General features: G+C 39.3%; 1 protein-coding gene across 1 annotated transcript in view; it reads left to right on the plus strand.

Moving 5' to 3' along the window:
- The window catches only part of cdh8 (cadherin 8), a 95006-nt gene that overhangs the window by 27715 nt on the left and 49999 nt on the right, over positions 1 to 17292 (plus strand). Inside the window, exon 2 of the mRNA XM_085351688.1 lies at positions 6587 to 6878. Within this exon, the coding sequence (XP_085207814.1) occupies positions 6587 to 6878 (292 nt within the window). The remainder of the gene's footprint in view (positions 1 to 6586; positions 6879 to 17292) is intronic.

Consider the following 17292-nt stretch of genomic DNA (forward strand, 5'->3'; position numbering starts at 1 on the left):
TATGTGAGGCTCTCTTCTCACTTTTTGGCCTCCGTGAATACTGTGATTGACCTCTGAAAAAAAGCAATATTGATTATTGTTATATAGCAACCAATGGCTACAAATCCCAAAGGAATCAGTTCCTTTGTGTCATGTGCAAGGGAGCAGCAGTAGATAACGGATCCTTTAAAACAGTTTATCTTGATTGGGGGTATGTAAAAAAATCTATATTTGCTCACCACAGAAGTAAAAATGACTGAGTCACATAGCATCTGAACGCATTTACTTAACGCCTTTAAATTTGGCCTCATTTGTGGTGTAAAGAATTGAAGAGCTGACAGCATTTCACGTTATGATATTTCTGAATTAAACTTTCTATTTCCAATGCCCCAGCATCACAGAGCTTCACTATATGATTTCCTCCAATAAAGTCTTTTGTGGTTCACACCAGAAGGGAACTTTTCTGTCCAATTTGATAAACCGCTACGTGCCATGAGACAGACTGGAGGGAAAATGTTTCCAAGAATAGCTAAGTGTATCATATATCATGCATCGCACCATCTGTTCCGTACATTCAAAATGTTATTGCAATATTTAGAATTACAGATTATTCATGTAGGTGTAATTAACAGAGTCAAAATCCAACAAATGGGAGGAAGCTACAATTAATTCCCGACATGTTTGAGTAGAATCTATCTGGAGTAACTATTTAGGCTACAGTTGCCTGAGGGTGTACAGATGGAACAAAAAAGCTCTAATTTTATCAGTGGCAATGAATTACCCTCTATTGATCCCTCATTGCAGTATGGGGCCCTCTCAAATTAATTCTTTGGATTTCTTCTGTGAGATGGCATTACACTGAACAGATGAGGAGAACTGGGCCATATTAACTGACTGAGCTGAATAGAAAAAGGTCAACATCTGGCTCTTACAAAAGGTGCTATGCGAACTAGTTCATGCAGTGCACGGCCTTGAGGGGTTCGTATACATTTTACATAACAACATGCCGTCGTCTCCATATTTAATGGTTAACATGGCATTTCTACTCCACATTATCGGCCAGTCAGACCTCGCATCCTCAGCTAAACAAACCCACATCGGGATTGTGCTAAACATGACATTTAGAGTCAACACAGTGATGCATTATACAGCACTTCTTCATGCTGTCCTGCACTTTTGGCAGTGTGCTACATTAAATGTGTTCAGAATGCTTGTATTATGTAATAACAGTGGAAAGAATCTAAGTGCTTTTCCTGAGTTAGTGGGCAATTTGGGGTAGTAGTACTGTATTGGTACCTCTTTCTGATTCTTGGAGTTTCCACTCTTTGATATTTTAGAAAGGAATGTGTAGTTTTAAATAGCACAGTATTTGAACTATTACTATATATCATATTACTTTTCAGCTTTTCAGCAAACTGTAGCTACATACATTTGTTTTTCAGCAGCGGCAAAACATGAATCTTCTGTTCAGATTGTTTGCAACTGTTTAATGGCTGTAAGGAATAAAATTATATATTTATAAATATATATATTTTTTAAACTACCCAGTATAATAAGACAAAATTGTGTGTTTGTCAGTAACAGAATGTAGTTAGTATTTGTATCATATGATAATTTGTTAAATATCATTCATTCTTTTTTTGGCGGAAAAAATTATTTTACTTTTCCTGCTTTTGTGATCACTGTGATTCCATGTATAATATTAACTGCAGACCTGGAACATTTTTACATTTTTGTACATTTCCGTAAACAAAAGTAATGGATCTGACTTCTTCCACCACTGATAAAAAACCAACACAGTTGCAGATCGAATTCATCAACCTCTGACCCTTACTCCAACTGAAGTAGACTTTGCAGAAAGCAATCCGACGTACTGTGTGAAGTCTGTTCTTGCAGACGGTAGCTGACAAGCATCACAGTGACAGTATCTCCTCCCTTTCCCTCTTTGCGTCAGTCTTTCTCTCTCCCTCTACAGTCCTACTGGTACATACATAGGAGGAGAACATGTCCTATCTACCATTTGGCCTGACAACTAGGGAAATCATTAGTTCCTTCTGTAGGGCTACACTTAAGCATCAGGAGCCCAGGCCCATGGCGGGGGTGGAGGATATGTGGGAGTAGAATCTGTAGAATCTTCCTCATTAGGACACAGTGATTGTTCAAGTGATTGCCATAAAAGCTCATCTTCAGCAGGGACTGACATGTTTCCTCCTCCGCTGACAGGATAAGCAGTCCCATGCAGCCCCTGATTGGGAGTTGCGGTTGGCAAATGGAGGTGTGCAGTACTCTATGTTTATGTGTGTGTGTGTGTATACTGGCAGACATCAGAGCACACAAGTATTGCCACAGGAAAATATCTTCTGTCACCCAAGTCTTTTTTTCTGAACTGGAGCTTCAAAACATATGGATGTCTGTCTTTTCAACAACCTGACCTACAGCGGCTAGAGCGAGAGATATAATAACTTCCAGAGCCTGGATGCACTTGCTGCACATACAGACAACGTTATTTCTTCTTTGTGATAGATTTAGTTGACGTTCATGGAATAATGCAGTCGATGCTCACTTTAGTTATGAGAAGACTGGACATACACATGAGAGCAGTAGTATGTTTGCGTATTATTTGAGTTTTAGCAACGCGTTGACTCGATGCCAAGACAGATGCGAATATCGTCAATGCCATTCTTACTAAGCCAATACATAATCAACACAGACACAACAGACATTGTGGTGTAAGCTTTCCTCACCCTGTGCTCAGAATACTTGTTGTTTTCTGACACCAGTGTAGCACATAATCATCACAACTACAGTGTTGTTATCCATTATCTGTTAGTTTCCTGAATGCCACAGTCAATGTCACTGATTGTTGGTGCTGTTTTAGTTGCCCAGGCAACTCAGTTAATGACAGGGACCTGTGACAGACCTTTTTTTTTTCACGTAATTGTACTCTTTGATGAGAATTTGTGCACTCTAGTGTGAAGGCTGTGTACGAAGTGGGTTCCCAGGGCATTTAGAGGAGACAGTTTTGAGGATTGTTGTTGGTTATAGCTAGCTCAACTCAACCCTTCGTGAATTTAAAGTCAAAAGTGGCAGCTTCTGGGAAAATGACTGAATGTGTGACTTTTCTTTTTCAAAAGAAACACAGCATGCCTTTCTATCAAGCTTTTATTCATCTTCTGAATTTTTGTTAGGTTTCTGTGACAAGGCAACATTGCTCTACCTTGAATCTATACAATGGTTTAATGTCATTTTTAAAAAAAAAGAAGAGAAAAAAATGCTTATAGAAGCTAAGAGACAAAAAGATTTAACCCCATCTTAGCTCAAAATGTGTTTTAATCAGTGGTACTCATCTTTAGTGGGCATTAATTTTTTTCTAAATGTTTTTTTTTTCTTTTTAGATTATTCAGCTTCAAAACTGTCTTTGCTATCTTATGTTTGCTGGGTGGGAAACAGGGGTTAGGTGTTTGACGCAGTCTATTTAATTTAGCAACTTAATTTTAATATTTTTCATTATGTTTGGTTTCTTGGTTAATTAATGAGGAAAAACAATCTGACATGCCATGTCTCAAGCATCCATGTGTACAAGGTGTTGTACAAGGTGTTGTACAAGGCGCATCCTGACCAGTACGTGAGAAACACAGACAGGCACCAATATCCATACATCTAAAATCTAATTTAAAATCAGCTTTTATGATTTAACTGTATGTGAGAAAACCACAGCATCTTATTTCGTCACATGATAATACTGTAGGTCGTTTCCAGCATGCGATGAGTTTATAGCATACAACCATGGATAAGCATTTCAGAGAGCAAGAATTAATCTCCACACTCCTCACATATTAAGCCAGTACTGGGACCATAATACAATACAAACTTGTTTATTTTTAAATAAATATTTATTTATTTAAATATTTATTTATTTTTACTTAGGTTCTATTCACTTGTTTATTCAAACTATTTAAGTGTCATGAGGTTGTAGTAATTATAGCACTTCGCAGTGTGATTTTTATGGTGTGGTTTTTTTATTAAAATATTTTGATTGCTTTATAAGTTGCATGTTTTGTTGTTGTTCTTTAGAGTAGATTTTTAGACACTTTTTATTGCATTTTTGTTTTTGAAAATGTTTAAAATTTCTTAAATACAACTCCACAAAATTATCTACACCTGTGCAAGTCCCCTGGGTTTAATAGGAGAACAGGCACAGCACAGATGTACATGGCAGTGTGACTCAGTGGAGCAACCTCCAGCTTGGAATAAACATGGGCCGTAATTTTATTTGAATTTTATTTGGGGCAAGCAGGCAACAGTGGGCTTTATTTTTAAGACTCTCAGACACTGAGATGGAGGCAGGGGAAGACAGACATGAAAAGTGGTCCAGTCCTCAAGACAAAACTAGCAGACAAGCAGGATTCAGCTTGCCTCAAGGCCAAATTATGGTTCAGCGGTGGTAGCACATTTGAAGTCCCTAAGCAGTGTGTGAGCAGCTATTGCCAGCTTTCTATCTGGAGAGAGCAGGTAGTGGGGCAAATGGGGTATTATTAAAATATGTGGGGGAAGTGTCAAAAATATACAACCAGTCTTCGGGCTACTCTTCTTTAAACTGTTTTTGGTCCATCAGCCAGCCGCAGAGAAGAGTGGGATTATAGCAGACACAGTACTGAAGTGAAACAGAGTGTTAACAACAATAAAACAGTGTCCACTGCAGCCCCTGCCTGTACTTTTATATAGAGCAAAGTGCAGTTGGATGACAGCACAGAAGCACGTTTGCGTTGGTTGAAAATGTCTCTCTGTAAGCTCTCTGTGGGCATTACATATGGAAACAGACACAATCACAGTACTATAAAATCGCAGTATTGCTCTGCAGCTGATCAAAAAGGTTTTCTTTTTCTCTTTTTTTTCTTTACATAAGTACAGAGTGAAGAAGTGGCGCGTCACATTGAAACAAACCAGGATTAAATCCAGGATGCTTACCTAAAAATATTTATGATTAATGAATAAACCAAAACCAATATGCTGCTAAAATAGTCAGTTTGCCTCCCGTTGCGGGAAGCACCAACATGCAGTCATATATGCTGAGCTGCAGGCTTTAGACTTCACATAAGTAGTCATGCATGGGATTTAAAAAAACAAAAAAAACAATGACAGACCATCATTAATTTGAGCTCATTTAAAGAGTTTCTCAGTGTGCAGGATGTTGCGAGGCATTTGTGTTAATGAGCTACATCATTCATGTGAAATGATGGCACAATTAGGAAAACAAAAGTGCAAGGTGTGACAATTTAAGCGAATGTGCTTTGTCAGTATCTGCAAACAACACCTCGGAGACAGTATATGCATAAAAGCCAGGTTCTGAAAACATTGCAGGGGGTTTAGGGGTCTGTAGTCACCAACACATTTCTACCTTGCTATTCTATACCCTAAGCGTGCTCCCACAGGAACCTCTGTTGAAACGCCGTGGCAGGGAATGAAATTAAAGCTGCTGAATATGGATGTTTTGATGTATGACTGTGTACTTGGTCACGTGTGTGTGTGTGTGTGTGTGTGTGTGTGTGTGTGTGTGTGTGTGCATGTGTGTTTTTAAGAGACGCATAAGTTGACAAAAATACAAACTGAAAAGAAGAGTGCTGCCAGCCATGTCCCAGCTATATTGTTGGATTTGTAAATGTTGCTTCTCCTCCCTTCTGAAACTCACTCACTTTAGGATTCAAGAGGCTTATATGAAAGGTGACTTTCAAGTACAGGAAATGCTCTGTCTCTTTATAGGAGCAAAAATTTAATTCTTTGCTTCTTTTGAGTCAAAAGGCGGCTCTTTCTCTTTTTCCCTGACCTCTTTGTGTCCATACCATTGTATCCTGTGCCCTTTCAGTTGACCCTTTTAACTTGAAACAGCAGAATATTTTGCCTGCTCTTCTCAGCGCAGATATTTGAACAGCTTCATGCCGCATCGTCAAATTCATTAGTTATACTCAGCCCGTGCAATGAGTGGGATCCAACCACTCAGCCGGGCATGCAGTTCTAGTGAACTAATGAAACGGTAATTACAAAAATAATGAGAAATATGAACCATCGTCCAGTATCTTTGGGGCTAGTTTGAGAGAATGCATCATTGTGTGTAGAGTTTCCTGTTGAATTTTTAATGGATTTCTTATTTTTCCAGTGTAGTACGATGAACATTGAAAGGACATCTAACGTCTTTGTCCGGTAAATTTCATACTGTAGGGAGCAATATACCCCATAACACATGTTTGTGTGATGTATTTGTGATGTATAACGAGGAACAACCTAGACTAAGGTCCATTTCCTGTGCAACTTATAAAGTTATTGTCCCCAGCGGGCCTCATTTAGCAAAGTGTAGGCTATGCTGAGCCACGTTTAGTATCTAGTTTCCACAGAGTACAGCAGTGCAAACAGCGCATTATGGTCATACTGTATACTTAACTGCATTTATGTGGTGAGAACTTGTAGAATCTGCTGAGCATATCAGCTTGTATTCATTAAAAGCTCTTCACACCCGGCTCCCTAAGTTTGTCTTTACACTCTGGGAAAAAAACTGAGAACTTTGTAACAAAATTGAACTTATCCTTTATTTTTCTTCTCTTTTTAATTGCAGCTTCACACAGACAAGGTGGACAATGACACAGCCAGATACAGCCTTGCAGGTGAGGGGGCAGGCACCATCTTTGCCATCAATGAGAAGACAGGTGACATCCACGCGATGAAGAGGTTGGACCGCGAGGAGAAGGCTGAATACACACTAACCGCCAAAGTCACTAATGGTATTACAGGCCAGCTTCTGGAGCCCATGACTGAGTTCATCATCAAAGTCCAGGACATAAATGACAATGCACCAAAGTTCACCGAAGGCCCGTATCATGCTGCTGTTGAAGAAATGTCTGCTGTTGGTAAGTCACAATACAGACAGAGCTCATTTCTGCTCCCTGCCTCACACAGCAGCCTAATCAGTCTGTGAGATTTCCGAGACGGCTGATCTCTAATGGGCTATTGCATAAAAATAATGAGTGAATAAGAACAAGAGGAAATGAGTATGCCTATTTACACGCTTGCCTGCTATGAGTATTTTTCCACAAATGAAAATACAAGAATGATAAATCAAATCAAATCACTAGGACTTCACCCACAGCTCAGTGCTGTGACTGAACATCGAGCGTCAATGTCGACACACACTTAGGGAAGGCTCTCAACAAACAGCTCACTTAAAAAGAACTAACAATATGGAAACATGAGCCAGATATTAGATTGTAAAATTAAATAACTCACCACATGTGGCAAGCATGTGGTGAGTTCTTAAAATTTTCATACACAATCAAAATTCTGCACAAGCTGAAAGTGGTACATTTCGGACAGGCTACAGCAGCATATGTAGATATTGCCTTAGGGCATAAATCTGCTATTCTCCACTTTGTGTAGGTCAGGGGCCATTTTTGGGTTAGTTTTTTTTTGTGGGGGGCGGGGGTATTGCACTTTCTGTCAGTTACTGTAAAATTATTATAGCACACTATAATAGATGTTTATCCAAGGATTTAAAAGTGCAGAATATAATACTGATTGATGTTGAAAGCAATGGCAAGGAGATTAAGAGGGTGAACCTCTGTGGACTGCATTATTTTGTGTCAAAAGCATTTACAATTAGTCTTTTTTTCCCATCTTTCACAACAGTGAAGCCTAACAGTCCTCAAAGTAGGAAAGGCTTGATATGGATGGCTGTTACTTCAAGATTTAAGCATTATAATAATATCATGGTTGAGAAACATGTTTGCATGTGCACCCATAAACTGTCAGTTAGCGCGACAATACTGACGGACGCCAATTGCAAGCTACTATTCCTCAAGCCCCCTCAAACTGGTACGCAAAACTTTTGCCCTTGCACTGTATGCTAATATATTCATATATTCTCCTTCTTATTTCATCCATGTATTTAAATGACCACTGCATGATGATAATGCAGCTCATCTAGGACAGACAGAAGCCTGTAAGTGGATTGTTACACTGTTTTGAGACCCTCACTACTAACCCCGGCGCAGCTGAGTCTTGTAGAAAAAAATGCTTCCATCAGTAGCAGGAAGGAGATCAGAGTGTGTCTTTATGCTGTGTTGACATTGCAGGAGTTCAGCAAGGATGCTGGGGTCCGTTGTTGGGTGGTATACACTTGTTATTGTGTTTCCTCAGTGAGCTTCCTCTTGTTACCTGTCACAAAGCTGACATAACTCGCCAGGACATACGGTGTTAGGAGTGTAATGGAGTCTATTTGGTACATCCCATAGGATGCAGTCTTTGCATCGGTTCTCAGAGGGAAAGCTATATAAATATATATTTCTGTGCAGCTTCTCATGATAACTGTATCTGACTCTTATTAGCTGCTGCTGTGGAAGCAAAAAGGAACAAAACACAATGCAAAAGTATCCATGTAAACACAAAGTAACAGTGAACTGTTCTTGTCTGAACTCTGTTACTTGATCCCTGCTGCTCAGCTTTGGATCTCAAATGAAATGTACTGTAGCTCTCCAAGGGTTTTGTCAGTGGAGTGCGGTAACAACCATAGTGATAGGGTAGAGCGCAAAGTGGTAGTTGACAGCACTCTGTGATTTGCCAGTGGGAATAATGCATAAGAAATGGAAATCGGCATCTCTTTGTTGATTGTTGTTCCCTTTTGTCACTACTGATTAATTAAACATTCATGAAGGCTCAGTTGTTAGCTTGAAAGGCTTTTCTTTTAGCAACTGGTTTCCTTCTTGTTAAGTTTTCATGTGCTGTGGTGTTATGGGGAGAATTAAGCTCTCTGGACAAACAAACAATAAGTCGTTCATCTTGCTCGCCTCATATTCATAAATCATCAGTAAATTAGAATTTGCACAGGACTCGGTGGATTCCTGCGTTTTGAGTGGCGCATAACTAATAAAGTCCACGGGAAAGAGAGCAGAACAGAGATGAAGATGGTGAAGTCGTATGAGCAAATCTTCACAGTGACAAGAAACTGGGAAACATTAAAATGCAATATTGCACATGCTAAAAAACGTTGCATTACATTTGGTACTAAGCTGAGACAATGCTGAGTATGCTGATGAATTTCTGCTTAGCGTGAACCCACCTGTGTCAAATAATCAAAATCTAATCCAGACCGTAACAGCCTGCTTCTCCTGACGATGTTATCCACTTACAGAGCTTGTCAGTTCCACTTCAGACTTCATCAATGTCTTCGCAGCTCCTTGCTTATCGGGAGTGTATCCACACAGTATCAGCGGGACCAGGGACAAATATCAACACCTACCTTTTATCTGTCAAGGACTATGGCTAGATAGAGAATCCTCGTACTGAATGTCACCATCCCCCATAGGAAACGGTCCCCACAGCCGCATGAGATATGTGACACGGGTCACCGAGGTCACCATGTATCCTGTGTGCGCAGGAGCATAGAGGTTAATGGGAAATGAAGGAGAAATACCTTTTGTTCTTCCTTTAAAAAGGGCCAGTCGGATAAGACGTGTGGCTTTCTGTGACTTTTGTCTGACTTTCATTTTCCTGAATAGCTGAAAATGGAGGTGACTCACATTTTAATTGTTTAGTGAATTGTCTCTGTAGGTACAGTGGAACAATAAGATGAAGGGGACAGCAAAGGTTTTAACTTCACTAAATCTGCCAAATCTGTCAGAACACATTTGAAACCATTAGCATAAGCTGCTAGAACTTCTGTGAGTGCATTACATTGAATTGTTTTCTAGGGGTAAAATGCTTCTACAAAATTTCTTCAAAACTGTGTTAACTGATTTTTTATTTTTTATTTTTCTGGGCTGCTCAAACCCTTTATGAATAATTCCACTTCATTTCCCATTACTGTGGCTCATGCTAGCTATGAACTCTCCACCTATAATTGATAGATTTATGATTACGCACAATAAAAAGTGAATATCTGAGCAAATCACGTACAGCTTTCTGAAAATTAGATTTTTCCTGAACTCATGGTAAAGTTGGCAGATCACAAAAATGGGCCACTTTCAAAACTCAATTTGCTTTCGGTATCATCTTTTCTTTTCTTTTGTTCGTTCCTCTGCGTTCTGGTTTGAATGGGATCGGTTGTCAACAATAAAACGACTGCACCTGAAAACCCCCCTCCCTCAAATTTCACCTCTACCTACTGTGAACATTGTCTTATGTGGTGTCCCCTGAAAACTTTATTGTAATTCAGTTGTCTTGCGCATGACTTGTAGTCTTCCTATATTTTTGCATTTTTATTTACTTCGACATATGTGCCATATGTTACAAAATTGTTGTTTATTTCTTGATACTGTATCTTGTTGCTTGTAATTCCTTTAGGGACTATTGCTTTAACATTGTGAGCAATCTCAGTTCATCACTATGAGAAACCATACCCAGAATACTCATGCTAATAAATTATTTTATAGATTTAAAAAATGTTAATAATTGCCATTTTAATAATGGATACTAAATATAATCTGGATAATTCTGTTTTTTATGTTTTTATAATATCCTCTAATCCTCAGACAAATAGGGTGCAAATTATTATCCATTCATTTGATCCAATGAACAATATACGTAGGTATACTACTTCAGTTTCTTCATTACATTGTAACTTTTTTAGTGCCACTTGAGGGAGTTAGCTGCTTATTGTTGCAAGCCGGTCCATGATTAGAATTTTAATTCTTTCACATGGATTGCAAAGAGCTCACAAGATTAACAGATTTTGTTCTCCGGTTAATGGGGTCTTCAACTTTAAGGCCAGTACAAGCTGACAAATTCCCTTGTATGTCTGTCGACCATATGCTGGAATTATGAGGCTCTGCCACCCGTCTGCAGCTAACAAGGGGGTTGTGATGTAGTTGGAAATTACAAAATCTGCTTGAAGTGACACAACAGGTAATTAGGAGGAGGTTGCTAGACCCTCCTTCCTGTGCTAAGGGGGGTGCAAATGACAATAATTGCCACATTGCGAAACAAACTTGCTGAAAGTTGTTTTGCCGGTTGGAACTCATGTGAGAGTTGCCCCAGGAGTGTTGGGCTGTGAGTTCGCTTCATTATCAGGGCGATTAATAAACGGGCACGTAGACAGATGGCCCATCTCCTCTTTGCGTGGGCCATGCTCTGTGAAACCTCAGCAAAATGAATACCTGTATGAGAGCACAGATCCCTGCCAAATGTGTCAAGATCTGCTAAATTGGAGTGTAGACATAAAATTGAAGTGACATTAATAGATTACCTGGAGTTGATTTGCATTTTCAGAGTTATTATGGGTGCGGATAAAAGGACTAACAGGCACAGCCATCTATGTAGGACCTAATGATGTTTCTGATTACGCTCTCATCACCATCGGCAGCTGGGAAAATAAGTAAAGGCTTGTCATCTCAGATTTGGACGATAAATGAGCAGACTTGATCAAGGGGAGACGTATGGAAATGAGCAGTATGCAGACCTTTATCAGAGCTGATCGTCTCATGCTTCCAACATACAGGAGTACACTGTGATCACAGCTGATTTAATATGCTTGCAGTTTTCAAAGTGATCCACAGATACATAACCTCAACGAAGCGTAACGATATTAAATACTGCTGTATATTTTGTCATAGCTTGTGCCTTTCTGTGTGTTCGAGCATATCTATCTATCTATCTATCTATCTATCTATCTATCTATCTATCTATCTATCTATCTATCTATCTATCTATCTATCTATCTATTCTTTCGTCTCATGAATTTTTCTGCACATTGCAGTTGGTCAGATCAATACAGGGACAGCTGAGATATTTTCAGACCATTTCATGCTTCACTTGGGCCAGATGTTCTATAAAAATCCTCTTTCTCGATATACCAAAAATATCATTGTTCTGTGCTGATCTTGCAGTAAATCTTGAACATATCTTGCTCTTGGAAAGTATGGCTCTGAATGCATTAAAAACAGCTTAACTTGAATAAACCCTAACAGTATTTCAGGGTCACAGCAACCCACATAAGTCAAAGAAGCCCATTTATAGTGCATCTTTTATCTGGCATTTCTCAGTTGAGCTTTGAGCTGAGAGCTGAGAAAGAGGGTGTCTGGTGTTTGTGTCTCTCTTCTCTGATCCTAGGCGCTGGTCTGCAGCTTGGCAGATGGGCTGAGTGGCAGGGGGCCCCTGGCCCTTTAACATAGTGGGCAGCTGGGCCAGAGCTAGGCCAGGGCCGGGCTGGGGCACATCTGACGAGCAGGCTCCTGGGCTGGACAGGGATGCGGCAGACCGGGACCATGATGATGGTGGTGGGTGGCTCACAGGCTGAACTGGGGTGAGAAGGGGTCAGAGCAGTGAACCTGGCCAAGGCTCTGACTCTCTCAGGCCTGTCTAACTGCCAGGAAGCGTCCATGCCAGCCTGCCCTTTTTGTGGCCATGCTAAATGGGAATAGGACAGGCCTCTGAGGCAGAAAGGATTTAACTGACATGGAGGAGTTTGTCTGTAAATAACCTGCTACGACTATTTATCTCACCTCATTTGGCACTAGCATTCTGCATATCTGAGTGTATTTACATGCTTGATTTGGTTACTTGTGATACCAGTTAATTGCCCAGTCACTTCTTTTTTCCTTTTACTGCTACATTCTTTTTACATTCGCTTGTATGTTATTAACTTAGATTTCTTTGTTTCAGACTAAGCTGCAAATCACATGGTATTCAAGAGTTAAAAAAAAAAAACATATAGCTGTTCAATATTACCTACAAATGTGTATTACTAATTCATCAAATATTGTTTATTATCCAATGCACCTCTGAATTATGCATGTAACATCATCAGTCATTGGTCCAGATACAGTAATATGAGCCTTTTAAAGCCCCCTGGGGTATGTTCTCTTTTTGAGAATGCACAAAGGCATCCACGCACATACACACATACTAAACTGTGTGTTTCACACGCACATACATCTCTAACATGCATCTCTGTTAGCATGAACCCACAGTGCAGATGTAAAGATGGTGTTGTTCAGGTGTAATTTGTCCCTTCTCCCCTGTGTAGCCTGCAGAGATGCACTCTATTTGCAACCCTCCGCACATATTTTTCCTCCTGTTCTGTACCTCTGCCACCCTCGCACTCTCTCCCTTTTGCTCACCATTGCTTTCCTTTGCTAAGCTAATGCTCTCCTTCACTCTTCCCTCGAGGGAGAACAAAAAGTAGCTGGCTTCTAGGTAATGAAGCCCTTCAATGTGATCTGCATAAGATTGCCTCCCTTGCTGGACTGGCTGCCTTGCCCCAATGAATAGCAAGAGGCTCTCAATGAGAATAAGGACAAAAAGCTGCCTTCTCTTTAGCCACAGCATCATTCCTCAAACAAAGTCTGACTTCTTTTTTTTTCTTTTTCCTATGGAGTAGAAAGAGAAGAAAAATGAAAGGCAAGGAGGATAAATAACCAACAAAGTTCATGAAAGGGAAGGTAAATGAGAGAGAGAGTACATGTTTATTTATGTGTGAGAGCATGTGCAGTGGCTCTTGTGTGCATCTTTTTGTAATGATGGGGAGACGGATGTGAATAACTGAGGCTGTCATGAGTGTCACCGTCTGTGTTGTCGCACTGAGTGGATGTGATTAAATGAATTTCATGCAACAGGGTCAACAGTAGTACAATGGGACATGAGAAAATCAAAGGTTAAATTTTAAATTTGTTTGTCTGAATGCTCTTTTTTAAAATATTTATAAGGCTGCGGTAAAGTTTAATCACATACAACTAACCTGTCGCATTTCCAGGTTTCTTGCTTTTCAATTACCGGTAAGTATTAGTCATGAAAGTTTTGTTGCTTTGAAATTGGATGATTTGTGGTTGTCATACTATCACACACTGCTGTTCATTATTTCAAGGTCAGCTAATTATTCTGAGAACAGAAACAAGGACGCAGCATCCTCAATTCAGCATCAGTGCAGAGTAGGAGAGGGGCTGATTCAGTTCAGTGTGTCATCTAAAGATAGTGTAATGCCTTCCAATGGCCACTGGTGGGCATGCAGACTAACTGTGAATATTGCATTGTACAGATTAATGCAATAAAATTTACACAAACTGATGCACCAGTAACTAAGGGTCAAAAATATTAGTTAATTATTCAATGAGAAGAAAATGAATCAGTAACTAATCTGGTAGTCGTAGTTTTTATTATTGTTTAAGCCATTCCTTATTCTACGAACAAATTTTTAATCGATTAATGGATTTTTTAGGAGAATAAACAGATGATGAATCAGTGATGAAATTGCTAGCTGCAGTAGTAACTCTAACCATCGCTGTCCTTTACTTGGATGGTTAAGCCTTTGTCATGCATCAGCTTTGAATTGGCATGCTTCTGATGCCAGCATTAGAGACGGCTTATGCACAATGAAAGACTCATTTAATACTGTGAATGAAACACTTATTGAGATGGGTACTTCTCATTATAAAAGGCTACTACAGCCATGTAGTTGGCCTTCCTGTCATTTCCCTGGAGTTGGAAATTTAAAGACAGCAAAATAATAAAAAAATAATCAGAAGGAGGGCGAAATATCCTAAATACTGTCTAAAGAGAAACAAAAACCCCAGATCCTAAAACTCCCATAATCTCACTCCATAGAATGCATACATTTTTATTAGTTTTGAGCATGATCAGCACTTACAGTACACAAGGCTAATCATGTGTAGCCCACAGTGCATCCTGTTGCGAGCATGTCCAGAAATGTAAGAAGATGTGTGCAAGACTGTGTGCAGACTTCAACAGGCTGCCTGGATAAAATCCCAAATCAGTATTACATGACATATTCATTTAATTTAACAAAACTATATCTTTCATGTAAAAAAAAAAAAAAAAGACCATATCCAATAGGGTGTGATGGTCGAATAATGCTAAAACAGTAGCTTTAGTCTGTCATATTCACAGCTATGCCAATCCATGTACATACTTTCCAAGGTCATTCTCCCTGTTGTCATCATTTTGTTAGAGTAATTTTGGTAAAACAGCGCTTAAGTTCAACATTTATTGGCTGTAAATCCCACGCGATTCATCCAGTTCATTTGAAAGGCATCTGAAACACTCTTAAGTCTAACACTGTATTATAAAACCATCACTGCCTCCTAGCCTTTTGGAGGTTTAATTACGAAACACATTAATGTATATCTGTGGGGAAAATGACAATTTCCTTGCAAATGACTTGTAATTTCACATAAGTCATGTAAACACTCAGTCACATACACCTAAAGACCAGTTGGCAACCCCCTGGCAACTTCTGGTCGCTAGGGAAAAATGTGTATTCCCTGTCCAGTTGTAAATGGGCTTGCAACCTTCACCTGGCAGCAGCCAGCTGGAGGCTGCTGGATGCTGCCAGGTTAAATCAGTCATCAAGAGGGTGTTTATACAAAAACCTCAGTGTGATTGCTTTGCTAGCAGATTGCCACAGTTGTCAGAAGCTTATATGGGAGATGTCAACTGGTGCTCTGCAAGCACACACTGTTTACTCTGTCAGCTGTACTAAAATTTGAAAAAGTATGACACAAAATATAAATGGTAGTGATGGATACACCTTTTCCCCTCACAACCACTAATTGCCAGATGCCAACAAAAAGTGTTTCGGCCTGTGTGACCAGGGCCCAGTCATTGTTTTATTCGGCACATACATTAAAACATTAATTAGAGCAATGTTTAAAAACACATCTGATCAAATATTCTTAGAAAGAAAATATAACTGTCCCAAAAAGAGGAAAATTTGAATCGGCCAAGTAAGCCTTCAGTTAGTGCATGTGCCTGTTTTTTTTGTAGACTGTTGGTAGAGTAACACTTTAAATAACACTATAATTACTGTTAATGTAAAGGGGAATAGTTCCATTGTTTAGATCAATCAACTACTTACTGTATCAGCTTATATTCAATCTGTTGTCACTGATGCTGCATTGAAAGCAATAGATGTGATTGTCGAGGAAGATTTGTAGCATGGCGATCAATCTTTAATTACTCTTTAATGGACGTGACCTATTTAATGTAAGGGGTCTTTGTGTATGTGTTTTACAAGTTTGTTACAACACATCTGCAGAGGGTGGCCTTCTGCTATTGTGCATATCAACTCTAGCGATGCCACACAGGACTTTGGCACAGCCTTGAGTGTGTTATTTCTTTACACAGTACTCAAGCACTTGTAGCCACAGACATGGAACCTCTACAATACTGAATATTATATTTATCCTTTTGTACCACAATATTGCAGTGTATTTAAAACTATGGAGGTTTTTTTTTTTTTTTTTGGCCATTTTAGCCTCTTACAAAATACACTAATGCCTTATACTCAGTAACAGGGAACCAACTAATATTAAGCTAAAAAAAATATATCTTCAAAAAGTAGTACTGCAAAATAGTGCTTTTTACAGCAACGAATCTTCAAGAAAGCAATAGCATCTTTTGTGTGTGAAAGAGAGAGCGAAAAATAGGGAGATCTGATTAATGATTGATAACTTGATGAGTGTATTTCAGAGAAAGACCTGAATAAATTGTAAAACTCAAAATGAGTCCTGTAAGCACCTTGAATGAATTCTGTGTATGGGAGAGATAGCAGGAGTATGATAAATGACTGATCAGATAATCAGCGTCTTCTAGATAAAGATAGAATTGAAAACTGTACAGCCACACAAAAAGCTGACTGCCCCATTTTGGGTTTTTCTTTTTGGGATTTTTTTGCTAGACTCCCACAGAGAGCTGTAGCATAATCAATGAACAAATCAACTAATAATTCAAACAGAAAATGCTGCTATCTGACTTACTAGTAATGCCGGAGGTGATTTCAAATGGGAAATGGTATCAGAAAGGAAAGCTCCTTCATTAGGGGGCTTTTCCCCTCAGCTTCTGCAAATTTGTGCAACAATAAACATAGAAAAACAATTTTTACATTAAAACAGACAATTTTCAAGTGTCATTTTGCACCCATTTGTGGTAAATGTTTCATTAAACACAGTTTCTCTGGTTCTCTTTTGGACTATGTCTACTTTGTTACTGAGTCTTTTTGCTGTTAAAATATGGGCCAAATGTGCAGGGGTTTAGAGAAATAATTGGGCACACAACATGTTAAGTTATCCATCCATCCAACCAGATTCTTCAGCTTATTTAGAGTTTTGGTGGTCTAGGCAGCCTATCCCAGCTGTAATGGGAAAAGAGACAGGGTACAACCCAGACAGGTTGCAAATCTATTACAGGGCTAACACAGAGAGACACGGACAACTTTTCACACTCACTGTCACATTCACACCCACAACCAATTTAGAATCATCAATAAACCTAACATGCTTGTGCTTGGACTGTGGAAGGAAGCCTGAAGTACCTGAAGAA

Source organism: Diplotaxodon limnothrissa, linkage group LG1 (assembly GCF_057381915.1).
Source record: "Diplotaxodon limnothrissa isolate DT_005_m linkage group LG1, D_limnothrissa_male_GT1.1, whole genome shotgun sequence".
Lineage (NCBI taxonomy): Eukaryota > Metazoa > Chordata > Actinopteri > Cichliformes > Cichlidae > Diplotaxodon > Diplotaxodon limnothrissa.